The sequence below is a fragment of the Aythya ferina genome (genome assembly GCF_964211825.1).
Source record: "Aythya ferina genome assembly, chromosome: 3".
NCBI lineage: Eukaryota > Metazoa > Chordata > Aves > Anseriformes > Anatidae > Aythya > Aythya ferina.
In genome coordinates, this window is record NC_140298.1 from 80,599,122 (window position 1) to 80,626,085 (window position 26,964).

At 35.2% G+C, this 26,964-nt stretch overlaps 1 protein-coding gene across 11 annotated transcripts in view; it reads left to right on the forward strand.

The window, feature by feature from the left end:
• The window catches only part of LAMA2 (laminin subunit alpha 2), a 376,777-nt gene that overhangs the window by 83,597 nt on the left and 266,216 nt on the right, over positions 1–26,964 (forward strand). For all 11 annotated transcript variants that reach the window (XM_084516212.1, XM_084516216.1, XM_084516217.1 and 8 more), the window contains exons 2-3: positions 7,312–7,482; positions 12,286–12,398. In XM_084516212.1, the coding sequence (XP_084372338.1) occupies positions 7,312–7,482; positions 12,286–12,398 (284 nt within the window). The remainder of the gene's footprint in view (positions 1–7,311; positions 7,483–12,285; positions 12,399–26,964) is intronic.

Sequence of the window (26,964 nt, forward strand, 5' to 3'; positions counted from 1 at the left end):
GGTAAAACCATGTTTGTATTCTATCTTGGATTTTTTTTTTAAATACTATTAGGAAACAATACTGATTTTTTTTTTTCAACTTAGCATTTTGCTTATGTGTCCACACCCTACTATTATTTATATTAATTTTTCTCTCAGTAAAGTGGAGCACAGATCCTACCACTGAGTAACCACAATCTAGATATTAAATAATACTGAATGCAAAATTTCACATCAACCATTATCTGTCAAGAAGAAAGGTTATAGACCCTTATTTCAGTGTGTAATTGCAATGGTCTTTCTTCTTCCAATTTTCTTCTCTTTCTCAGTCTCCCCCACTCAAGCAGTTTCTTCTGTCATCTCCATTTAGAGGTGTCTATGAATATATATACATATATATATAATACACATATAATATATAATATATATATATATAAATATATAAAAGAGGTGTCTTATCTGCTATCTACTGTTACTAATTGATGGTTTCTTTTTGTCACTCAGCATGGCTGTCACTATGCAGTAGCATAAACCTAACAGAGGTTATAATCTGGGTTATATTTCCTTGGTGATTCTTGCTTTCATTCTATTGCCACAGTGTCCTTCTAGTAAGATGTATCCCACCAGATGTTCTGTAGACACAAGATGCTGATGAGATTCAAATAGGATTTTCAATTCTCCATGGGTTATGTGAAGGGAAGAAAATAAAACTATGTCAGAAGTGGTAAATGCTAGGAAAATTGATGTACAAAGCAATTATTTTGTTTACATTTACATCTAGTTTCAGTACCTCTCCTTTGCTGTAGCTGCTTCTTGACACATTTTAAAAGTAGGTTATTCCAGTGACTATCCCCACTTCATAATGAACCTGTAATCACTGTTCAGCAGCTGGAGATATAGTTAATATATTTGATTTCCCATTAGAATCCTTCCATCCCCTCTCAGCAAGGGAAATCAACTAGGTCTTGCAGTGTGCTCTAGAGGTCAATCAAATTGGGGTAAATCTATCTGGGAGGAGAGTGAGGGTGAGAGTGAGACTGAATTCAAAAGCTGACAGGCTTTATGAAAATGTCTTGTTCCTGCTACTTGTGTATCTTGTGTGCTTCTGCTGATCTCAACTACTGCAATAAAGCGTGTGGAAAATCTGACAGTTTGGCAAAGAAGTAGGTAAGTAATAAGGCATGACAAAATAAGGCGGGGTGCCAGGCATCAGATTGGTGGTTTTTATTCCACTGATACTCATTGAACTTGTATGAGCATGGACGTTGGTGAGGAACGTGAAAAGTACATAAAAGAACACATGTGAAACTGGGCTCTTGTTTTCCTGTATGTTGTGGGATCAGGAAAATGTAAGACAATGAATCAGGTAATACTGTTCTGCAGAAAATTTCAAGGAAATCAACAGTCTCAGAGAATGTTCTGAGAAGTGGTAGGATAAGTAGCTATTAATGAGACCTCTATGAATGTAAGGTAATAATGGGAAATAGTATAGAGGATTGTGGTTTGTGTAAAAAATGAATATTGGCAAAAATATTATGGTTTCATTAGCAAAACCAAAGTTACACTTTACATTCCAACTTGAGTGGACCTTGATGTGGGGCTATACGTGCCACAACCCTTAATAAGAAACAGCTACAGGTACATATTGGAACAGCAACATTGACTCTGTTCAGTCTTGGAAGCTGGAAAGGTTTAGGAAAAGTTGCTTAGGAAAAACATGAAAGAAAATATGAATACAGTGATGCCTCCGTGGGTAAAAACCTGCAATAGCCAGTGATTTAGGGATATTTAGAGCTGACAGTTGCATACGAAGCCCTTCAGGTTTAGCAGTCCCAGAGGAACCTTGTGCTATGTATTATTCCAATTGTTTTTTAACCCACTCTTGCTTCTACTAACTAAACTTACCCTGTGGTACTACTAACTAAACTTACCCTGTTCACTTCCATGCTAAACCCATTTATGATTCTATATATAGCTATATAATTTTATATATCTCCCATAAAGATCTTTTCCCAGCAGAAGGCTTGCAGACTATGTATTTCCATGTTCAGAAGTCAATCTACAGGTCACACCTTTGATCTCATCATACCTTTCTTTACCTTTTAATTCTGCCGTATCGTTTTGGAGATGACACTTGAGAAATTTTGTACAGTTACTGAGTTGTTGTTATAGATGGATCCATGCAATAATGTAATGACTTTTTTCTATTCCTTCAGCTAATATTTTCATTGAAATATCCATAATAACTCTTTCAGGGGTGGTAATAGCTGGTGCAGAGCCTATCATATTTTACCCCAGTGTATTAATTTCCATTCCTCACTTTCATCTGCTATTTTATTGCCTAGACAGACCATACTGTGATTTTTTTCTGCAACTCTTTGTAGTTTGTCCTTAGTTTGATTATTGTGAAAACTTCTATTATAAATAAACTGTCACCTTATTATCTTCTTTTTAAAATTACTTTTTTTTTTTAACTTTTAAAATTACTTTTTAAATTACTTTTTAATTAAAATTACTTTTTAATCTTCTTCTTAAAATTACTTATTTAACTATTGAACAGAACAGGCAAAGATCACTGTGGTTTTCCAGTGTTATTTCCCATTTTCTTTTTTGTTTGTTTGTTTGTTTTTGTTTATATAATTATCTCTTGAGTTATCCTCATACGTCATGATAGCTTAGTTCCTTTAATGGCCTTTGCAGAATCTTGCAGAATCTTGTCAAAATGAATTTAATCTAAATATGTTGAATTTGGTGCATCACTCATATGGGTACATTTATGCTTGACAATTTCTACAAAGAGCTCTGGTATTGATAAAGGATGAACTGTGAGGTTTCTGTTAAAAAATAAATTAATTACCACTAGACTCAATGTATCATACTGATCCAGGCATCCACTATTTTTGTCTTTAAAACAGATATTCAGATCTGCTTTGATCCAGGAAGCTTTTAAAAAACTGACATTATTAGTTAGTGCTTTGGTACCAAGCCCTATTTAAGTAGTACAGTGGCAAGGCAGAAGTTGATTTCATTGGAGTTTGTAGGTGAAAATCACCTACCTATTACTAACTGCTTATTATTTGATTATTATGATTAACTGCTGTTCAGTTTACCTTTTTTTAAATTTATTTTTTTCCTAAAAGTGTTTCTGTTGGCATCATGTGCTAGACATCAGTAATTCTGTAAGAGATGAGCATGTTTCTTTTTTAGTTGCAAACTTTTTTTGATTACCCTTGCATGGTACACTATTTTAGAGAACTTGTTTAGTTTTTGTGTTATTTTCCTTTTATAGATTAATCATCTGTCAACACTAAACAAGCTGTCTATCAGGCTTCTATCCATAGAAGCTCAGTGGAATGTGTTGCAGGCTCACAGACCTAGGTGTAAAGCAGAAAGACAGAAAGATGGCCATACCTATTTCATCAGTTGGAATCTGAGACTGAGACTTCATGAAACAGACATCTGTTGAAAAACAGAAATTGAGCCCAAGCTGTTAAAGCCAAAGTCTAATTACAAACCAAACTTTTCTCTCTCTTTTCTTGCAATTGTTGCAATTTCTAGAATTTTGGTATTTAAAGGTAGAAATTATGTGAATTCTTTTTTTTTTTTTTTTTTCCTTTTTTTTTTTTTCCAGTAACACAAAGGAGGGAAGATTGATGTAGCTAGCAGTTGAAAGGAGTGGAATTTCTCTGCTTGCACTTGAGCTACACAAAATAGAGATAATGTGCTTCTGACTCAGATTTATTTTACCCAGTCTTTGCACTGGACCAAGTGATTACTAAATGTTTTTGGCAATAAAGGAAGGAGATCTTTCTGTAATTATAGTAGATCATGCTTTGCAAGTATTTCATAGCAGGATGGCTGTAGAATTCAAGGTAATATTGACAACTAAATAAAATTTATAATTTAGTGAGCAATTGACTTTTAAGATGCACAAAAGTAGTACGCCACTTTTAAAATATTTCTTCTGTGTGATTGTCATCACAAAAAATAAGGCAAAACTGTCTAAAAATTAAAGTGGGTTGTTGTGAGCTCTCTTGACTACTTTCACTTACTATGGTTATGGTTGGATAAATGTGAATTCTAAAAAAGATAGTATATATTAGCATCATGAACATTCACATTTTTTATTTCAAATTCAAGTGGCCTAATTAAAGGATTCAGGACAACAAATGCTTTTATCTTCTGTGTTGCTAGAATCTCATGAATGTTTTGCAAAAAAGTGTTATATTAACTACTAGAAAGCAATATGAAAAGCATTGCTTCCTCCGTTCCATCAGGCTTGCCCATCAAATGTTATTTAAAAGCAGAGCCTTATTTTGGGCTCTGCAAAGCACTGTCCCAGAATTAGTGCAGAGCTTAGCATCACTTCTCTGACTGGCAGAAAGCATTTGCTTCAGCCACAGCTATAGCGTGAATTCCTCTGAACATCTAAGAAAATTTATGGACTGGCAGAGAAGGAAAATGATACAGGAAGCAACTGATAGGTGACACAATCCTTTCCTAATGGGTAGAGTAGAATTTTGTTGTTGTCCCAGTTCTAGTTTTGCTTCTGCCTCTTCTGAGTAAGCTCATGTGACTTCATCCTGAGCTGTGTAGTAAGGGAGTCACAAGGGTCTTACATTCCTGTACCGGATAGGTACTATAACTAGATCAGTCATTAAAGCGGATTGGTATTTTCTCTAAAGAATCAATAAATAAATCCTACTGTGTGTGATGTTTATTGGAAATTGCCAAATCTATAATTTGCAATTAAAAAAATAAAGTGTGTCAGAGGAATGCCCCCTTTAGGTAAATGTGGCCATTTTACAACAGCTAATAATTACGTAAATGTGATCTGAGATTTGATGTATGGCATCTCATGGTAGGAAATGCAAGTTTAAAGGGAAGAGAATGTGAATTCCACCTACCACTCAAGGGAAAATGAATTATTTCTCCCATTCCAAAACATCAACCTGATGCAGAAAATTTCCCTTCAGCTCCCTCAAGGAAAGCTGTAGGCCTGAACATGAATGCTCTTAATGCTTCTTTGAAGCACAGACTATTTGAAAAAAGTTCAAATAGGTAGTTGTTAATTGTAATTTTTAACTTGTTAAAATTATGGTGCCATCAATACCAAACCATAAGCACTGGCTAAGGGGTGGGAAGACTTTGTGCACCTCCTACTCCCTGCTTGCCAGATCCATTCCTGTGAGCCTGCAAGAAGTGGAACACTGCACACTCAACACAGTCTCTTCAGTGCTCATTTAGGTGCCTGTGTTTGCACTGATTATGGACAAGGATGTATGGTACTTTTGCACTAAATTACACTGCACATAAAAGAGGCTACCTGAGAGTGAATTTTTATTCAAACCAATAAGCTTCTTAAGTACTCTATATTTACCTATGTCTCAAATTAAAATTTGGGTTAAAATTTATAATATTGATATCATTTGTGTATAGACACACAATGTGTATATTTTTATAATTTTGTGATTCTGGAGGATTTTTGCATGTTCTTTTTCATCTGTTACACTATTTTTTGAAGGAATATTTTTCCTGATTTTATGTACTGCAATTCATTTCACATAGTATCGAGTCCTTTTAGCAGGCTCCCTTTTGAGGAAATAAGCTACTCTGCTCCAAACAAAATGCCAGATTCTGTGTTAAGACTAAATGATTACTGTCTTTTACACTATTAACTTTACACAGTCTAAAAAGAGAATAATGAGACTGTAAGTCAACATAGGAGGTTCCACAGCTATTAACAATTCATCTACTCTGCTTACACCGTTTTTTACCATGTGCCCCCATTGAGGAATACAGCAAATATCACTGATTGCATTGAATAAAAATATAAGGACAACTGTATAGATTCTCAAATGTGATGAAAATGGGCTGTAATCTGTACAGAAGAAAGCTACAAAATCAATAAAATCTCAACTACTGATTGACTATACAAATTACACAGGTTAGTAGCTAATTGGTTGCCTTGAACAAGTGGGGTGTTTAATATGGTTCTAAAGCGAGCGTGAGAGTCACTAACTCACGGTGTCAGAGGACAGCTGTACCGTGACCACCCAAGCTTGGTAATTAAATGGCACACAGGTTAATTGAAGACAGGAGACTGGAGTTAAAGGACTGAAAGGAATCACTTGAATAGTGTTCTCTATAGAGGAAAAAGAAAGTCTTTTTAAAGGAATCTTTATCAATGTACAATAATTGCAAATTCAGTTTTGATTAAAGACTTATTTTAAAGCTTTAATAATAATACAATAGGGTTATAAACTGAATGAATTACAGAAGAGTGCTTTTGGGGCCAGTGAAAATTGCCACCATATAATTCTGAAGATGATCTCAATCCATACCTTAGAATTTTGTTGTTGTTTTGGTTTAACCTCCAGCCATGACAAATTATGCTTTTAAGGATACAAAACATTGATTTTCATGTGAACATATACATTCAACCCATCACATCAGTTTGTCTCCATAGATCGATTTTATCATGGCTCAAAGATTTTGATCAGTATTTATTGGGAGGGAGTGTAAACCACCTTAACGATGGTTCTTCATATGGGTTATAATTTTTATAGCTTACTGCTACATGAAACTCAGTTCAGCAGAGCAGTCAGACGTGTTTAAGTGCTGTGGTGAATGAGAATTATAATATATCACACAGCAAGAGCACCTGAGGAAAATAACAACAGCGCTGTTGTAGAAGATATAATACTGTATACATTATCCTCTTCTTGAGGAAAGGGGAAGAGGAAGCAAACCATGCATGGCAGATGTTGTTCATGTTGCTGCATGAATTACTCAGTTTCTCTAATGGCAAGGGTGACTGTGAGGTCCTAAGCAGAACAGTAAGATAGTGTAACACAAATGATGCAGTCTGTGAGGGAAAAGCTTCTCCATGGAGATGTAAGCAGAAAGGAAGAGTAATAGGGAGTTTTCATGGGTATTTGCGTACAATGATTCAAAGCCCAATTGGGTAGGCAGTCAAAATAATGGTTTGGTTATGAAAAAAAACAATTTGATGATCCTTTTTACGTTTCCATACCGTATTTTCTCCTCTGATATTCTGCTCCTCAAGATATAACCAGAGGGTACCAATCTGAATTTTAGAAGGGAATGAGGAGGAAATCACCAGTATAATGGCTTTATTCTAAATTCTGGATTCAAAGCCAAAGTCGATGGTGCTTTTCTGTGCTTCATTACTTCTATAGTTGTTGAAAATAAAGCCTTTTGCTTAGATGCCATAACAGATGTTATGTTCATTTGTGATTGTATTGCTAAATTCACCTTGCTTTTGCCTCTGTTACTTTTGTTTATGATTTTATTTTATTTTGTTTCCAGGATTGTTTCCTGCAGTGCTGAACCTGGCTACTAATGCTCTCATCACCACCAATGCTACCTGTGGAGAAAAGGGTCGGGAAATGTACTGCAAACTTGTTGAACATGTTCCTGGACAGCCTGCAAGGAACCCTCAGTGCCGTATTTGTGATCAAAGGAGCAGGGTTCCACATCGTATGTGCACCATTTTCATTTTGTTCCTTTAAAATGATTTTTTTCCTAGTGGTTGTAGATACTCAGCAGACAAAGATGTATGTCAGCGGCCTGATTACTATGAAATGTCTACCTCTTCCTTTATTAAATTAAGTTACCCATCTCTTCCTTTAGTATTTCAAAATCTGTATCTGTTACATATACTTAGCTTACTGAAGCTTTAATTGAGAGAGTAAGTGGAGAGAGAAGCGAGGTTCAGATTTAGGAAAACTAAGTATCTACAGCTGTTGTTGGCTTCTCTTCATATAAGTTGACCATGAATGAAAAACAGATTTCTCTTTCCTGTATACTTACATACAGAATTTGAACATTTCAGCCAGCCAAACAACATCTGAAATTTCAGTTTAGGGCTAACTAACTGTTGCTGTTTAATCTGGCTGGCACCTAAGCACCACACATTTGCTCCCCGCCCCAGTGGGAGGGGGGAGAGAATTGGAAAAGAGTAAAAGCTTGTGGGTTGAGATAAAGACAGTTTATTAGGACAGAAAAGAAAGGAAAATAATAATGATAATAGTACTGCTAATAACGTGTATAAAACAAGTGATACACAGTGCAATTGCTCACCACCTGCTGAGCGATGTCCGGCCTATCCCCAAACAGCCAGTATCCCCCACCCTGGGCAGCCACCCCATATTAATTGCTCAGCATGACTCCATATGATATGGAATACCCCTCTGGCAAGTTTGGGTCAGCTGTCCTCGTTCTGACCTCTCCTAGTTCTTTGTGCACCTCCATCCTGCCCAGCATGAGAAGCTGAAAAGTCCTTGACTTAGTGGAAACACTGCTCTGCAACAATTAAAACATGTTATCAACATTATTCTCATCCTAAATCCAAGATACAGCACCATACCAGCTACTAGGAGGAAAATTAACTCTGCCATAGCCAAAACCAGGACACTAATCCAGTTTTATTTTTTTTTTATTAGTTTGAAGTTAATTTAATTTGACTGAGCCAGCAAAAAGAAGATTAGACAATGAAACTGATTGGTTTAATTGCTTAAGTTTTAATATTAAAATTGATCTGCACAAACATTGCTGTTTTTCTTAAGACTGCCAGCAAGCAAAATCAATTTTCACAAATAACTCACTATCATCAGGTTCAGAGATGTGCGTTTCTTACCAGTTATGAATAATTTGGAAGATCAAAAATAAGAGAATTTCTGTCTTAATTGTACAAGTTTAATTTCATATAAGCTTGCAATGAAAGACATTAATAAAATTAACCTGGTCAAATATTTCTGGACATATTGACACTGCAGACGGTAGAGGATGTAGAGACTCTTGATACAGCTTTTAATGGAATAGATGCGGTGTTAGTAGAGGCATACAGAAGCATGAAGTTTCCTGAAGACAATCTCTCTTTTTTTTTTTTCCAGTTGTTTACCTCTAAAACTTAGATTAGACATATTTATACCTTATGACAAAGCATACTTAAGCATGGGGTTAAAGCCACAGGAAAAAAATAATAATAATTATCTTCTAACTTGCTAACTCTACACAGGATGAGCAACCTGTGGTATAGGTTTCCAGAAAGAAGCCTCTCCTTAGAAACTTCCTTCCTGGGCCACCCTTCCTAGAATTATTTTACCAATTACACAGTCTTTTCCTAATAGCTAATCTGCATCTTTCCTGCAGAAATTCAAGTATATTATGTTTTTCCTAACCTCAGCCAACACAAGGAATGGATTACTTCCATTTTCTTTGCAGAAGTCTTTTTACTTACTTGAGGGTTGCTATTATTGCTCTGTCCAGTTTTTACACCAATCTATTCCTTTTCTGTCTTTCTCCATATAGGTTGCATTATCTAGAACTCTATATAAACCGCAGTTCTCAGTTTTCTGTAGAGGTTTTCATCTGTATTAAAATTCATCTGAGCTCTTACCAGTACTGCAGAGAGATTCAGGTTTCCTTCAGAATAAGCAGATTATGTTGTTGTTTACACATCTAATTAAGGTATTTCCCCTTTTAGGTTGTGTGATTCCACTGAGAGATATTTAGCTAGTTGGCCATTGTAATCCCCAGATGCTTTCTCACTAAATGACTACCTAGCCACTTGCTCCCTATCTTGTATTTACAAAGCAAATTATAATTGCCCCATTATAGATTACTTCAATTGTCTGAACACAGTTGCAACCTACTTTTTTCCCCCAAGGTCATTTTTCAAGTTTTGATGGCTTCTTTAATTGTAGTAAATGCTGTCTTCTCAGGAAAGATCATGCATTTGTATTGTAGCAATGTAAGCATTGAAATGATTTTACATTATTGTAGTGGGTCTCATTCAGAAGATTAATTTTTTTTTTTTTTTGGCTGCGTTTAGACTGCCAGAAACACTGTGTGATATATTCTGTCCTTTCTTTACAGAAGAGCATTTAGACATTCGTGTACATCATACAATTATCATTTTTTTATCAACTTTGTTTAACTCCAATAAATAAATAAATAAATAAATAAAAGGGAGCTGTATTGCTTTGTCTCCGTGTTCCACCTATAGATGCATATATGTTTATACAGCCTTCTTCATTGTTGCCATTTATGTATTTAAACACCTCATCTGAATGATATGTATCCACATTTTCCCTCTCTCCTATCCTTTTTCTAAATTTGTGAGACTGTTTAGCTTCAGAATGACTAGCCTTTTGTTGCCAACCTCATCTCTTTTTAAGGTTTTTAAATGTTCATTTGGCAGAAGGAAGTGCTTTATTTAAACAAAGTTAGCTCATTAATGGGAGAACCACGTAATGTAACCAGAGTTTAAATGCCTAGAATGTGTGAGTTTGGAGTGCCTCCCCTTAATTACTGTAGTAGGAAATGAACGCAGATTCCCTGGTTCATCACATGTGAACCCAAATTAAAGAAGAGAGTTTGATGGTTTCAGTCTGTACGTTCCCCCCATCCTTGTAATCCATTAGAGAGACTGGTCCTTGAACGGCATTTGCAATCCAGTCCATTTTGCAAATACTGTATAATTTTCCCGTCCTTTTAAAAAGGTAAAAAAATGCCAACAATTAATCATTTTTCAAATTAATTATGATTAAACTTTCATAATGGTGATTACAATTAACTGTCGATTCATCTCCCAACTGTCCTTCTCATGATTTATGTTTATACCAGTTTCACCTGAAGAGACTTGCATCAAAATTTCCAATTAGACAGTTTCTGACACAATCACTGAAGAGCTCTGAGTTTGATTTACAAATGATTTTTTGCTAGCACTCATTTAAAGCCAAAGTTTGTGAAGATGATCAGAGATCTGAGAATTGACAACATGTAAGGCTTGGGTGTTATTTTTTTTTCTTTTTTTCTCTTCAATAGAAAGATAATGCTGCTAACAATGCCACTTGTAGTGCATATCCTAACTGGCAGATGTTGGTGCTCAGTAATGCCACTGAATAATTTGATTTTTAAATTAAAATTTTCACATTTTCAATTTTGCAGGCTTATACCTTCTCTTACTCCCACAAAGCCCTTTAATTGTATCTTTAAATATGTTCAGACATTCTGGCTTTTCTTAATGAGCTAGTACTCCTGTCCTCCACAGGTGGTTGATGTAGCAAGAAAACAGAGACAAAGACTGTCTATCTTACTGGTTTATTTAAATAATAATTAGAATAACAAGGAAATTAATCAGTTCATGAATTAATTATTTGGAATACTAGGATGAGCTAGTAATGAAACATATTCTAGTTTTATATCCAGAATATGCCAGTTTAGAAATCTATCCATAATGAGAGGGGTTTGATTTCTCTGACCTCATCATGTTCTTGCTGACAGAATGCACATAGAAGAAACCTACTATATTTGAATTACCTTTGTGTTATTTTCACCATAATGTACAGACTTGCTCTAGGTAATTAGGGACTTCAAAATGCATCAGATAGAACCTCATATCTTTTAAAATTGAGATTTTGGTATTCTCAAGTTCATACAGGAGACAGTCATGAACTGGCCATAAAAAGTAACCTAGAAAGTTGAGTATTATTTTTCTCAGTCTAAGTAACATTAAAATACCATGTAATTAAATTTCATTAGATTATAATATCTTGAATTCTAACAATAATTTAATTCTGTAAATATTGTTTTATCGCAATTATTTTGGATTTATTTGTGACACTGCAACAGAGTAAACATGGGCATGAAAAATAATGCATCTTGGACTTAGATATTAATGGTTTATATGTTTAAAATGAGCTATCTTTGTACATGTGTTTGTGAGTCAGACAATTTTCCTGTTGAGAAATATATTCTGTAATTATTCATGAATCATCTTCTCTGTAACAATTTCTGAATTATTTCCTGAATTATTGCCATATGCTTAGGAATGCAAGTACCAGAATTACTGTGATCTCTGCTTTCCCTGCACGCCAGACCTCGGGATTCTGATTCGTTGTTTCTATTGCAACATTTAATGACTTTGCAGTACTTAAAACTTTGAAAGATTGCAGGAAGTGTTCACACCATCTGATTTAGATGCCTACGTTTTCTGTAGACTCAGGAGAGCCTCCAGTTGTATTTATTTAGGTACTAAAAGTAACCTCTTTGCAATGCTAACCAAATTTCAGGGGCTAATATTAGATGAATATTCTAGTAATGATAAGCCTGAGACTGCTCCAAGAGCAAAAGAAAAAAAAATATTTCCTGCTTTTTCTTTTAATGTGCTACCTTGTTAGTTCTGTAGTTGCATTTTAATCTAGAATTTAGATCTAAACCCATTTATATATCTGAATTACTCTTAAATACATTTATATATTTCTGTTACTCTAACAGAACGACATCCAATAACAAACGCAATTGATGGCAAGAACACTTGGTGGCAAAGCCCTAGTATCCAGAATGGAATTGAATATCATTACGTGACCATTACATTGGACCTCCAACAGGTAGATGGCTTCTGTTTGTTTTTATAAAGGCTTTCTTTCTTGCACAATATCTCACCTGGATCATTTTCCTATTTGCTTTGTGTGGCTTTTATATAATGAACACTTTCTTGGCTTCTCTTGTAATTTTTTTTTTGTCATTTTTATGGGTAATGCTGACAGACCTGTTCATTTTAATATTGTGTACCAAATTAAAAATAATTTTCATATGTTTTTATGAAATCACATTTAACATTATATTAAATATAGCCTTTTTTTCCAAACATAGCTTCTGGTTTGGCTCTGTAAAGTCAATTAAAAGAGTGTTCCATGTACTCATTAATAAAAGTTTATGTTTAGACTAATATTGTTTATTGTATCAATAATATAGTTTTATTCACTGCAACAGTATTTCAGCTATGTTAGTGATACATGCTCAGGTAGTGGATTATTTTGAGAGACAGCCTGGAGAGTAAAAGGAGGTGTTTGGCTAAAGTAGTCTTTAAATAAATTGCCTTTTGTTACTAAAACTGTGCTTGACAGCTGTAGCCAGACAGAATGAATTTATCTGATGCTTATAGAAATGCTATATAAATTCCAGGAATGTAAAAAAGTGAATACGAGAGCTGATGGTAAATCATTTTATTTTCATTATGCAATGATAAATAAAGAACAATTACCTGGTACCGAAGCTATTCATCATGTTATTAAACTTGACCATTTTGGCATTCAATTAACTAGATAACAAAGTAATCTGTTTGTTTGTTTGTTTTTAGCCCTTAGTCTTCTCTGGTCTCATTCAAGTTGCAGACAAATATAGGCCAGCCACAGACAGAGGAAACATACTCAGTTTTCCAGCTGTTTAGAAAAAAGGGGAGGTGCTTTCTCTGATTCCAGTTCCCAGTTCCCCCTTCCTCTCAGATCTCTTCAATAAGATTGGTTTTCTGTTTTGGTCTACTGTTAGTATTTTATCAGCTTTACTTGGAACCTGCCTATCCTTATCTCCCTTCTTTCTCATTCACCTTTAGTTAAAGAGAGCAATATCACTAGAAAGGCTTGAATAAAGCATAGCTTGATAGAAAGAGTGAAGCCAAAGGTATTGCATGGAGCCATCAGCAGTCATGCATATGTAAAATTTTGTTTTAAGAGATCATAATCTTAACTTAGTCCAGAACTCAGAACTTCAGCAAGGCTTAATGAAGAGTATAATACTTGATTTCTAGTTTTTGCTGATTATTACATTGAAACAAACTATCACCCAAATGATATCTGATGGTGAAATTTTTTTTAAGTACTTTGTGACAATGAAGTACTTGGAAGTCTCTTTACTGCTTCACACCTGGAAAAGCCTTTGAATCTTGGAAGAATTATTTGCATTTTGGCTTTGGAGTTATTATTTGTATTGCCAAAAATAATAATAATGACAACAAAAAAATCCTACATCTGTGTCCTTGGCCTTGTATCTGCAAAAATATTTAGTGTGTTTCTGTTTCAATCAACAGAGCTGAACTCTCTTAGAGAAGTTTAAGTTCCTGTGCATTATCAAGCTATTTTTAAAATGTCTTTTAAAATTTCAGAGTTTGGTAAGCCTGTACAATGGGAATTGTGCCTCTTGTTGGTTCTGATCTATTAATGTGATAGGACCCAAGGGAATGGCTTCAAGCTGTGACATGGGAGGTTCAGGCTGGATATAGTCAGGAACTGGAACAGGCTCCCCAAGGCAGTGGTCATGGCACCGAGCCTGACAGAGTTCAAGAAGTATTTGGACAATGCTCTCAGACACATAGTATTATTATTATTTTTTGGGTGGTCTTTTGGTGACCTAGGAATTGGACTCAATGATCCTTGTGTGTCCCTTCCAACACAGATATTCTACGATTATATATAAGTAGTTCTTGAGCACATTAGGACCGAATTAGCACTCTAGTGATCTTACTAGAACTTTCCTTTTTTTTTTTTTTCCTTTTTTTTTTTTTTTCCCCCGTTGTGTCAGTATCTAGCTTGTTATAATAAATTTAAAAACAAACAAACAAACAAAAGGTGTGCGGTTCCTAAAACTTTTATTTATTTATTTATTTATTATTGTATACTCAAAACTAGCTACTGCAGGGCTGGTGACTCCACTGAGGAAAAAGTACAGATTGTTCCAATGTATTTAAAAGGCTTCTTTGTATGCCAGTTTTTCGCCAGTGATCTGAGAATACTGCACCATATTGTGTGGGTTTGTTTTGATGGGTGGATGTGGGAATGTTGTTTTGGTTTTGCATGGTTTTTAAGTGAGACAAGGCTCATGCCTGTTGTCTGTTTCTCCTTTCCCCTCTCCCCCTTGTTCTCTTGCTTATTGTTTCAAGAAAGCTTGGTGGGGCCTTTCACAGGACTAATGCTTATCCCTTCTCTTAAACCCATTCAATTGCACTGGCTGAAATGTGAGAGAACGTGTCAGAGTATGGGTATGTCAGAGGGGTGGGATATGACCCTGTGCTACGGGTACTATCTGACTAACTCTAAATGATGTGAAGAGCATACGTAGAGTTAGGAAGGCATGCTTACTCACCATCTTACATGAACAGAGCAACAGCTTTGCTCTGCAAAATGTAGTATGTTGTAGTTTACTTGGCTTTTGGAATTTTCCTTAAGAAATGAGTGTTTGGGGTTTTGAGGAATATTAGGAGTTTTTATTTTCTTGTTTGGATCTTTTGTACAAACAGCACTGTAAGCTTTATTAGAGTAGTCAGTAAAATATGAAATTTCCCTTCCAGCTAATGTCATGGATAGTAGCCATTGTGAATGGTTGAAGGTCACCAGATATCTTTGAGACTTCGCTTAAAAGGAATTCTGTTCTTTATTTTTGCCTTATGTGAGATTTAGTAATTGCTATGTTTGTGTTGATAAATTCTTGCTTTAAGTACAAAAATGCTTGACTTCTTTTGGTAGCATAGAAATAACAAATGACAAACCTACAAGTAATGGACTGTAAATTGCAGGAATGCATTAGTTTGTGTGTTATTACTAGTAATTATGATAGCACATGAAATGCTTTCAGCAAATCTTAATTTCATGAAAAAATCAGGAAAATAATTACAATTTTTTCACTTATATAATGCTTGACCTTTGGGGGTGGCTGCATGTATATATTTTTACTTTATTATGCAGTACAGCCATGTAAAAAATGGTGTATACTAGTTAAGAATAATTAATAAAAATATTTACTTCATACAGTTCAACTTTAGAAGGAGTCAAAATATTTTCAGTTAGCTTGGGAAAAATGCAGTTGTTTATTTGCTTCCTCCCAACAGCTGAGGTGTAACATAGTATTTATAAAAATGCTTTCATATGTAATGGAGGCCAGGCTTCTAATTTACTAAGGTACCTTTGAATTGTACTCCATTTATATTATAAAAATACATGTTGAAATTTGAGACTGTTTTGTTCTCAGCTTCTTTGCTAATTTGCTCTTAACCCTTCAGTTTTCCAGACTTCTTTTGATAATCTTATCTATTTCACAAGAATATTCTGGAACATAATTCATAGCTGTACGTCTGAAATTATTGTTATAGTGCTATTTATCCAGAAAGTGGATAGAGATCAAAATATGAGTGTAGATTTATATAGGAGTCATTCAGACAAATTTAAATGGAGGTTAAAATTGAGAAGTTGAGCTACTCAAGTTATTGCAACTGCAGAGCTGAGTTTGGCAGAGTAGATATATATATATTTACTTTATTGTGCAGTACAGCCATGTAGCACACTAAGTTGTTTCATCTGTGAAGTGCTCGCATACACAGAGAGAATGTGTTCTGCATCTTTGCTGGCTGCATAGGGTCTGTGGATTTGGCCTTAAGACTGATGGGTTCAAGTGCAACAAAATTAACTCAGGTCCAGTGAGTACAGTGTTTCACAGGACAGAAAATAATTCTTCTCTTATAAAGAAGCTCCTTCTGTTGACTAGCTATGCTTTTTCAAGAAGTACAGAAAAGGGAGGTTGCAAAACAGAAATGGTTGAATTTCCAGGGCAAATATATTCCTTGTATTCATGCTATCTGAAATCCTCATTTGGTTCAATGATTTCAGCGATGTGGAAGAGTAGTAGAGTATCTTTAAAGAAAATTGGCAAATACACAGGGAAAACAATTGGAAGTTTGAGGTGAGGTGGTCAGCCCATCTGTTTCCAATTTCTACATACATCTTTCATACATACTTTCATTAACAAATACCCTGCTGTAGGACATTGGCAATATCCTTGGTATTGCTAAGATGTTTATGCCAGGAGCATATTTATATGGATTTTGATTTTCTGACTAGACACTTTTTACATGTTTATTTTAATGGTGCAGGAATATTTTATGTGAGTCGTAGACATCAATGAACTCAGGGTGGGTGGACACAGAGTTAATGCTCTGGTGGTAACTGTTGGATTTAATAAGTATATCTTCATTGTCTGAGATTGTGGGGGAATACTTCAGTGTCCAGGAAATCCTTTCTAGGCATATATTTCTAAATAAAAACAAAGTACTTAACTCTCCTAAGAGCCTCATAAGATCTGGTACTGCAGCAAGAATCACTGAGTAAGCTATATAGTTGCTTTCTCTATAAAGAGACCACAGTTCATCAGTTTTCATTTCCTTAAGCACTGATAGTGTCCCACTCCTTCAACTCTGCTTTTCAACTCCTCCTTCCATGGGAAGAGAACAAGGTTTCTAAGGAATTCTGTTCTTCCTCCATGTAGAAATCACTGCAGTCCTACTTGCCTTTTCTTCTGAAATGTATTCCACCAGTTGCTAGAATATAAGTTTGGACTTTACTGTTTGAGTGGCACATGTTATGCTTTGGAAAGTGGTGTTCCTGGAACTAGATAGAGAACTGAGTAACTGGAAGTAGAAGAATGCTTGAACTTCTCAGAAACACTTTGAGATGCATTTATGACAAGTGGATGGCAATATTCTGTACGTGCTAAGCTCATTATTTTGTAATTCTGTGTTTAGAAAGTTTAGATTTGTTTTTTTTTTGGATGATTTCTTTGTTATTAGATTCACTTCAGTATCCATGAGTACAAATATACATACACATGCAGATAAGCATATATTGTCTATCCTGAAAAAGAATAATATTAGGAAGAGGAAAAGAATTGCAAAACTGAGGGTTTCCTTGTGCTTTCTCTACACAGGAGTGTACAACTAAGTTCTGTAGCAAAAGACACAAATGAGAGAACAAGGAAACTATGACAAGATGAATAGAGAGATTCAGGCTTGGACAGGAAAGTAACAGGATAGTAAGTACATCTGATGCTATGCTGAGGACTGCCACACATAGTGTGACCTATAATTTTAACATTTGGTTTATATTTGAAACCAGCTGAGAGAAAAATATAAATATTGATACTTTTAAGTGTTCTGGCATTAGTAAACAGTGTGTCACAGGGAAAAAGAAGGAAGTAGACCTGGGAGAGGACTTGTGTTTATTTGTTGCTGATGACACAGATAACTTGCCAAGAAATTTACTTTAGGCTATCTCTATTCTGCATCATGGTCTGAATGTCCATTACCAGCTAAAATGAATTGGGTGTGTTTCTAAGCATATTCTATTGGTTTAGTTTTTTTCCTGAAAAGAATACTGTTTGTGAGCTCTAATTCCAATTCATTCTAATTCTGATTCATTCGTGATGGGAACCAAAGCATACTAACTGGGAGCAGTTGGGAGATTCACCTCATAAGCACTTGCTTATCTGAGCTAAACAGCTAGTGTGGACGTTCCATTCTAAGCTCTGTGTCTGAACAGAGTCCATATTTTACACTCAGCCTATCAGATGCTATGCACACCAAAATGGTGGTGTTCCCATATGTTTTAATGCAATATTGCTAACCTTTGGTGAAAAATATGAGAGGAGAAAGCTTCTGTGAAGACACCTTACTTGTGGGACTTTGCTTGTCACTTGCTCCTTGGCTTTGCCAGTATGACTGCTGTGTTGATAGCTGTTTGAAGGAAATGTTATTTTCATCTGTCAGTTCCCTTGATGCACAACATTAGCCAGATCTCTTGGGGGAGCACAGCTCTATTTTAGAGTTCATCACTGTCACACAGCAGCAGAGATCATGTGTTTGTTTGCCAGGGATGACTTGAGGCAAACATGACAAGCACTGTCTTGCAGAATTGTGTTGAAGATGTTGCCCAGATATATGACCAGAATGAGGCAGGTTATCTGTTTCTAGTATCTTTAATTTAAAGAATAGCTGGTTTTGAAAGCTTATGTGAGTGAGTAAATTCTTATTTCCATCACCACTTCTGTTCATGCTTTTTGCTATCCTTTTAGTGTTTGGCTGAAGGTGTTATAAAATGATGGCTATAGCAGGGATTGGCTTGGAGTTGTTGTGTAATGTCAAATATAATGCCACCTTCTCTGACTAGTTATTTGTCTGTCTAGTAAATGACACTGACACTTAATTTTCAAATGATGCCGTTCCCAGAATGTGCTTTTTCAAAGCCCTGGACAGGCAAAGACTATGAATTTACTTAGTCTGCATCCCCATCCAATTAACTTATTTCTTGAGGAAGAAATAGAAAAAGTTTTGAGCCTTGACTACTTACAATTTGGAGCATGATTTTGGATTCTGGAAACATTTCCTGTCTGGCTGGCTTCAAAAGACTGTTGGAATGCTTTGTGTAGAACTCACTCTATACATTTGAACTGCACAATTAGATCCAGTTAAACCCATCCTTTAGTGATTGTCTGAAGTCACTTTTTCAGCCATGGTGAAGTACAAGGCATACTAGATGGTAAGGTATTTCACAACAGCATTGCTTCTTTTAATATTAGTTAAAAATTATAATAATTAAAAAATATTAACCTATAATAGTCCACAAGACAGTGGCTAAGGAATCAGAATGTGTAGTGCAATGCAGCAAGGGTAAGGTAGCCTTTACACACTATCTGCAAAATAGTATATGAAATATGTATACCACTTTGAATATCTTTGTTTTTCTCTGCTCTGTAATATCAAATACATTTTTGGGAGGTGAGGGATTACAATTAGTATTCTATGAAGAACTGATATCAAATATCAGAATAGCTAAAGGAATAAACAGAAGGTTAATGGCCTTTCAATATATAGAGGGGGCTTAGAAGAAAGACGGAAAAAAGCTTTTTACAAGGACTATAGTGACAGGAAAGGGGACAATGGTTTTAAACTGGAAGAGAGTAGATTTATATTAGATATAAAGAAGAAATGGTGAGACACTGGAACTAGTCGCCCTGAGAAGCTGTGATGTCCTGTTATTGAAAGTGTTCAAAGTCAGGTTGGATGGGGCTTTAAGCAATCCGATCTAGTGGAAGATTTCCCTGCCCTTGGCAGGGGAACTGGTCAAGATGATCTTTTAAGAGTTCCTTCCTGACTAAACCATTCTGTGATTTTATGACAATGCCTAGTCTTGGGATACAAGAAACAGATTAGGAAAATTAAGTACGAGTTGGTCTTCCCATGTTAAACTTGTATACATGTCCAAAGATTTTGCTTTGGTTTTTGGTTAGTATTCTCTCTTTCTCTTTCACTACAGTTATATGCCTTAAATGTCTGAAATACTTTCAAGAAAACTTCTGTAAAGGTAAACCATATGGCTTCTCTTCATCTCCAAACCAAAGCCTAACATGGTTTCTCAGTTCAAACTGAGGTATCTCACCAGCAAATGCCAGTCTGTTTTGTCCATCTTCTCAGATCTTTGTCTAAAGAGAAAAGTGTGAATAGAAACAAAGCCTGTTCAGTCAGTGATACTGCATTTTCATATGGCTGCTGTTTCTCCCTTCCCAGCCTTCCCCAAACAGTCCCGTGGTCTGGCACTAGCAGTTTTGCTGCCACGTAATGAACCAGATCAGTACCTTGATACTGAAAACTAGCATTGTCCTATTTTGGGAGGGAGTTAGGTTTCTACCAGGTTCTGTTTGGTTTGGGGTGGGGGTGAGGGAGTGGGGGTAGAACAAGTACATATTTCTGGAGGTGGTGGGAAAGCAGTCCCACCCCTTGCAAGAACAGCTGGCACTCTCTGGCTTCAGCTGATGGTAAAGCTTTAAAGTATATAATACTGATCTATGAGCTTTGAGGCAATAAGCTACAGTCCGTATCTGCAAAATGGAGTTGTCATTCTGCATATTTGGCATTGTTTTTGCTTGCATATTAATCATTCTATTTTAAAGTAATGTAAACACTTAAGAATACAAAGCATTTAATTATATGCTCCTCCCTTCTCCCCAAACCCCCCTAAAAAAAAAAAAAGTTCCCTGGTTCAGTTATACCTAAGTGATAATGGATTGTTAAAGTGAAAGCCCTACAAGATGCAGCTAAAACCATGAAATCAAGAATGTAAAATGGCACTTTATATTCTGAATGAAAATGTAAATGGCAAATGAAAATAAATAATGGCATTTGTTCTATATTACTGAAGTCCCCAGCTAATTTTTGCACATGTACCTGGATGTTAGTTAATTTTTTTTTTTTTTTTTAAGTTTATTTTCTCTTGTCTGAACATAAATCTCAACGTTTCAGTAATTCTTTTCATTCTTTAGTTTCATAGTTCACTGGTAATGCAAGAATCAGGTATCAATAGGATGAAAGAAAGCATACGTTGCCCTTCGGGTATTCTTTTTAATCAAAGCAAAACTAACATATTTGAAGTTAGTTTATAATGAAATGTTTTTTAAAAAGCAAAAAAACAACCAAAGAAAAACAACAGAAAACAAACGGCACATAAATATACCAGTGATGAACATACTTAGAGAAGATAATTATTATTAATTTTGGAAACAAACAGACCTGTAGTAAATATTTTGACATCACAGTGAACATTTTTAAGAATTATCTGGTTTAGACAGGTTAGCAAGTATACTCTGTTATGTAGTTTCTCATCTGGATTTTGGGGAAGCAAAGAATATGCTTGAAGAGAGTACATGCTCTGTATGACACTGGTGACAGATGTCATTGAGGCTTCAGTTATTGTCTCAGAATCAAGTTTTTACACATTCATATCACTCAACACAAAAGTCTAAAGAAAAATAAGTGCACACCTATGGCAACCGTCACTCCAATACTACCAGCTGCATTAAGCGTTCAGATGTTCTGATAAACAAGTGTTTGTAAAGTTACTCAAGCTGACTTTTCTGCAGTGTTTAAAAAAGATATATTTTTTTGTTTGTTTTGTTTTTTATTATTCCTGAGAAGTAAAATAATATGTGCAGGGAGTATTCTTCAATGTTTTCTGAAATGCTAGGAAGCCATTTTAGTCCTGAAAGATCAGCTATAATACCCACCATATATAGTGCTGCTAGCTAGGCTGAGTTGTTGTATTAACAATAAATCTCCACAGGATTACTTTGCCCAATTTTTTTTATGCTCCTCACTAAATCAGACTGTAACTTTATTGCTTTGTGGTTAGTCAGAAAGATTTCTACGTAAGCAATTCCTTTCAGCTTCACATCATAATACACTCTGACAAAGATTAAAAAAAAGGTTCAAGAATTTATAGTTTTTATTTTTGAAGTTACTTGCCTCACATTTTTCCTGGATGACTACAGTAAACATGCATACCATTTTTTCTTCTCTAACTCTGGTCGTTATCAGGAGAGCCATTCACCTTTCCATCCGTTGGGCAAATAGTTTTAGAGGTCCTAATTACTCTATTATAACCTTTGAATCCTGAGTGGCATGTGACATTAATGTGAGGTTTTGTACTATTGGCGATTCTGGTGCTAAAGAAAGTCACAGAGTCTGGGAGACTGGTAGCAGGATAAATAATGGGTTCATAGGAGGCTTAGTCTTGAACAAATTTTGCTATGTTTACTGAAGCAATATGTCATCAGTAAATAGTTTATAATGAATTAAAAGCTGCATTAAAAAAAAAAAAAGTTTTGCAGCTGATAGTGGTGGTCATGAAATAGTGCTGCTGTTTGTCATAGAGTTTCATAGCCTTTTATCATACCCTTTTATCATTGAATTATTAAAATGTAAGGTGTGTGCTACAAGATGGACAACAAGATCCTTTATTGAACCTGATGAGAACTGTGGTAATAAAAGAACTGCTCAATATGTATTAAGATAGGTTGTTAATCGACTAATTTGTTTTTGACAATATTTTGTGTATGTGAGTTAAGATATAGGGGAGTAGGAGCAGCTGCTAATAGCAAGACACTATTTTGTCATACAAATGCTGTGTAATACTTTGCAACTTTGTGCCAATATTGATAAAATGATTTAAGTAATACGCTTGTTTTCAATTTCCCTTTGTTTTAGGTAGCAGGTTTTAAAAGTATATTTGTTCAGATATCAGCATAGAGCAGAGAGTAAAATACTGCTACTTTTCATAATCTGAACAGTAGGTCAGGGCTTGGTCAAGAGCACTGAATTTGACTTGCCAACAGTTTCTCGTCATACATGTGTGCAATAGTCTTGATTTGTTGGTTGGTCTAAAATTACTCTAGGAAAAATTCATAATGGTAATAAAGTAAACATTTAAACAGGCCTTGGGGCTGCATAATCATCCCTTGTTCACTGAACAATGAATAATAATAGATGTATGTATATGTTCCTTTCACCGTGTAAATATATATATATATTGATGGCATAATTATTCTCTTTCTCTGCGATGTGAAGTCCATGCTGTGCATGCTTTGTGGAAGGCTCGCATATCAGTGATGTAGTTTAGACAGAAAAAGCAGTCATTTATGTATTTGTTTGATTTTGGACTAATGTGGACTAAATGATTCGACAAACTTACAGAAGTGTATATATTGGATCTCTTCAGTTACAAAGCATGGCAAAAGAGAGACTTAGTCTGATTTTGCATATAACTTAACACTTAATGGTGAAGACAAATTGTTCTCTTGGTTGTGAGTCCTAAAGGATTATGTTGTGTAATTATTATAAGGAAATTGTGTTTGCAAAAGGGAGAGATGAGATGGAAACGTAAAATTGCTCATCTCAGAATTCACTCTGCACATTCCTTATATTGCCTTGCTATACCATACAGCAACATGTCCATATTTAAAGCAGTCGTCAGGTTAATTAGAAAAACAAAAAAAAATAGAAGTATGAAGAACTAAAAACAAAAATGAAAACTAAACATGCACAAACTCTGATCTGGGCATCAGAGCTAGCATCTCATTTCTTTTCAATTTACTTCTTTCCTTGTGTAAGTTTTCAAAATTTCTTGAGTTTACTGACATGAGGCAGGTTAAAAATACTGCCAGAATTTGTTTTTTAAATCTTATTAACCGCTCCTGTGTTTAGTTAAAGAAATGAACTATAGTATCTAAAAAGAACATGAGGAATGTAAACAATCAAAAAAAAAGCTGAAAATATTTTTTGACATGTCTCTACTTTTGGTTTCATGGTTGAAGACACTACTTTATTTAAGTTCTCATTCATATTGTTCAGTATTTCAGGACTGAAATGGAGAAAAGATTGCCGTGTTCAGGGAGATTAATGATCTTATCTCAAAGAGCTCATAATCAAAATCCTAGGCCCTAAAGACGATGCCTGTTACCATATAGTAGTAGTATGTTCTTTTCCAGAGAGATCTCAACGCACCAGCTTCCTACAGTTTCAGCAAGGAAGTGTTAAAGGTTTAGTTGTCAATAATGCAGAAGTTGCCCAATGCTAATGGTACAGCAGTTTCAGATGTGTCTTTGCAGACCACAAGGTGGGTAACAGAGAGACATCATCACACTAAAAACTGTTTACTTGTATAATTTTTAGCTCTGTGCAGAAAAGTACAGAAACCATAACATTGAAATATATGTTTTATTTCACATTAATAGTGCTGCATTAACTTGCTGTTGGTTGTACGAAAAGGAAATCTGAAAAATTTCATAAGATAATTAAGGCTTCTCTAGGAAAGCATATTATTTTGTGCTATTCCTGGATCTAAGTAGTTTTATCTATATTGAAATTAATATTGTCATTATGGAAATAAAATACAGAGAATTCCTATGTCTGTAACAGGTGAGGAGATTAAGTTTTAGCTGTTTAGATTTCAAGGTTTCTTCATTGCTACACTTTGAAATGGAGACTAAAATTTGTCTGTAATAGATATTTGTTTCTCAGGCTAGAGAAATACATAGGTTAATTTGAAATGCAGCTGGTAAGGGAACCTTGCATGACAATGAGAACGCTATTTACCCTGAACACTCAGTATGGTACTGGACCCAGACTAAGTAACAGCTCTTGGATCAATGAACAAAAAAACTTTTTTTTTTGGATTTTTGATATTTTAGCACCAAAACAGAAGAATCGTCTTTTCTATTCTGTTGTCTAGGTTTGAAGAAAAAAATGTGAATACTGGCATTTCCATCAATTTTTCTTTCTTCACCATGCTCTCTCTCTATTGAAATAGATTATTTCTTTATTTCATAGAGGTAATGAAATAAAGAGGAAAGGAAGTGCTTCTTTCTATTATTTGAAAGTGCTGTAAAAAGAAATTACTGACTTTATTCTTCAGTTCTGATGTATATTAGCCAATGATGAGAAGGAAATATGGTCAACAGAAAGAAGCTATTTATCAGGCTTTCACAAACAGGTGAAGAGTGGATAATGGAGAAAACCAACAGAGAAAATTACAAAGAAAAAAGCTGACATTGCCAGAAAATTTACAGGCACTGACTCCTGTTTGGCTTAATGTAGCTTAGATATTCAATAGCTGGACAACTTGAAAGCTTTACAGTTTGAAATTTTATACAGTGCACTGTTTTAATAGATTTTTTTTTTTATTTTTTAAAAATAGGCATGTTATAATCATCTTTTACTTATGAGCAAAAGTTGAGAGGTATTAATAACAGATTTATTTTTCTCAAGGAGAAAAATGCATTTTTTAAAGGAGCCTGAGACTCTCTAGCAGTTGCATGAAGTGGAGGGAGAAAGCCAAGATTGGAGATAAGTGGATATATTTTTAAACTGTTTTTTTAAAATGCACATTGAAGGTTACAGTTTCGCAGGTACTAACTGAATGAGACTGAGTCTATTTTTGTCTAATTAGAAAAGATACACATTTCTAACTGAAGCTTGGTTTGCTTTGTAGACATACACCTTTAGGGCTTCTCAAGGTGTGCCCTGGTGCTCATTTTTTCATCACAAAATGCTGTGGTCATTCTGGTTTTGCATGACATTCTTAGCTATATAAGGGGACCTGGGGGGAGGTGGGGGGATGACGACACCAAAAAAAAAACTCTATGTTGCAATCAAGCGTGTGCATCTTTCAACCCAAATTCCCCATCTGGTAGTAACATTTCTGTTGGAAGCAGATCAGATGAACAGGAGAGGCACTGTCATTAGAAGGCAAACTGCAGCGTGGCAGGGAGCTGTTCAGCTCTCTAAACTGGTATTAGCTGAACCCTGCTAAGCATCTCCCCCCTCCTCCCCTTCCCCTCAACATTTTCAATTACAGAATTTCTAACTGTGAGCAGAATGTTTGAAACCTGTGTAACTGTCTCTCAAGACAGTGATACAAAGAAACGCAGGCTAGATGGTTGTTTGATGAATCTGGAGAGCCCCTCCATCTCTAAATTAGGGTTTCTCTTACAGTTGGATGCTAGACTAAAATAAGAAGTTTAATTATTTATAAATAACCAATCATTTGAATATTCTTGTATCAAAACTGTATACTCTTATTAAAAAAGAAATACAAAAATCAAAACAATAATCTTTAGCAACATAAGTGAACTGAAATATGACTGATCACATAGAATCATAAGATATTGATACTGGCCTTTGAAAAAAAAATAATAGTGCAGATGTACACGTAATATTTAATTTGAGATGTCTAATGTTCTGTCTGTGTAACAGATGTCATGCCTGATTCCTGGTCATGTTAAGTACTAGGACTTAATGAACTGAGTAGCCTGATGGATGCAAGGATGCTGTGGCTCTGTGTCCCCACTCAAAAGAGAGAGTCCACCCAAAAGGAAGATGCTTTGAAACGGGATTTAAAGAGAAAATAGGACTGGCTGCAGAGATCACAGTCTAGACAAACATGCTGACTGGACAACTATTTATGTCAACTGGTTTTTTTTGTTTGTTTGTTTGTTTGTTTGTTTTCTGTTGTTTTGAAACAGTAGTTCTAGTTGACTCATCTGAATGGATTTCACACTGGACTGATAGGTGTTTACCACAGTTTTTAACAAAACATGAGGAAACAGATCCTTGCCAAACTCCTCAATAAAGATAAATACCATGTTTACTTGGCCACTGGAATAGAATAATATACAACAATATAACTGTGGTAAAGAAGTACGTATGTAATTTACACCAGATTTGCTGATTGGAAGCCTCCTTTAGAGCTATTACATTACTCTGTTTGGAAAATGGAATGGAAATACTGAAAATCTCTTAAAATTTTGTGATACTCTATTTTTTTTCTCTCTGATGTTCTGACTTACATGAAAGATAGATTTATTTTTTAAATAGTAGTGCAGGTGGGAGTCAGGCACAATGAGATTTCCTGCTTCACTGGCTAACCCTATGCAGATTAATGATTCACTTCAGCTCTATCTCAATAATATTAGTGTAGCAAATTATCCTGAGTAGTAGGATGCACTTTTCTATGTCTTATGAGGCAT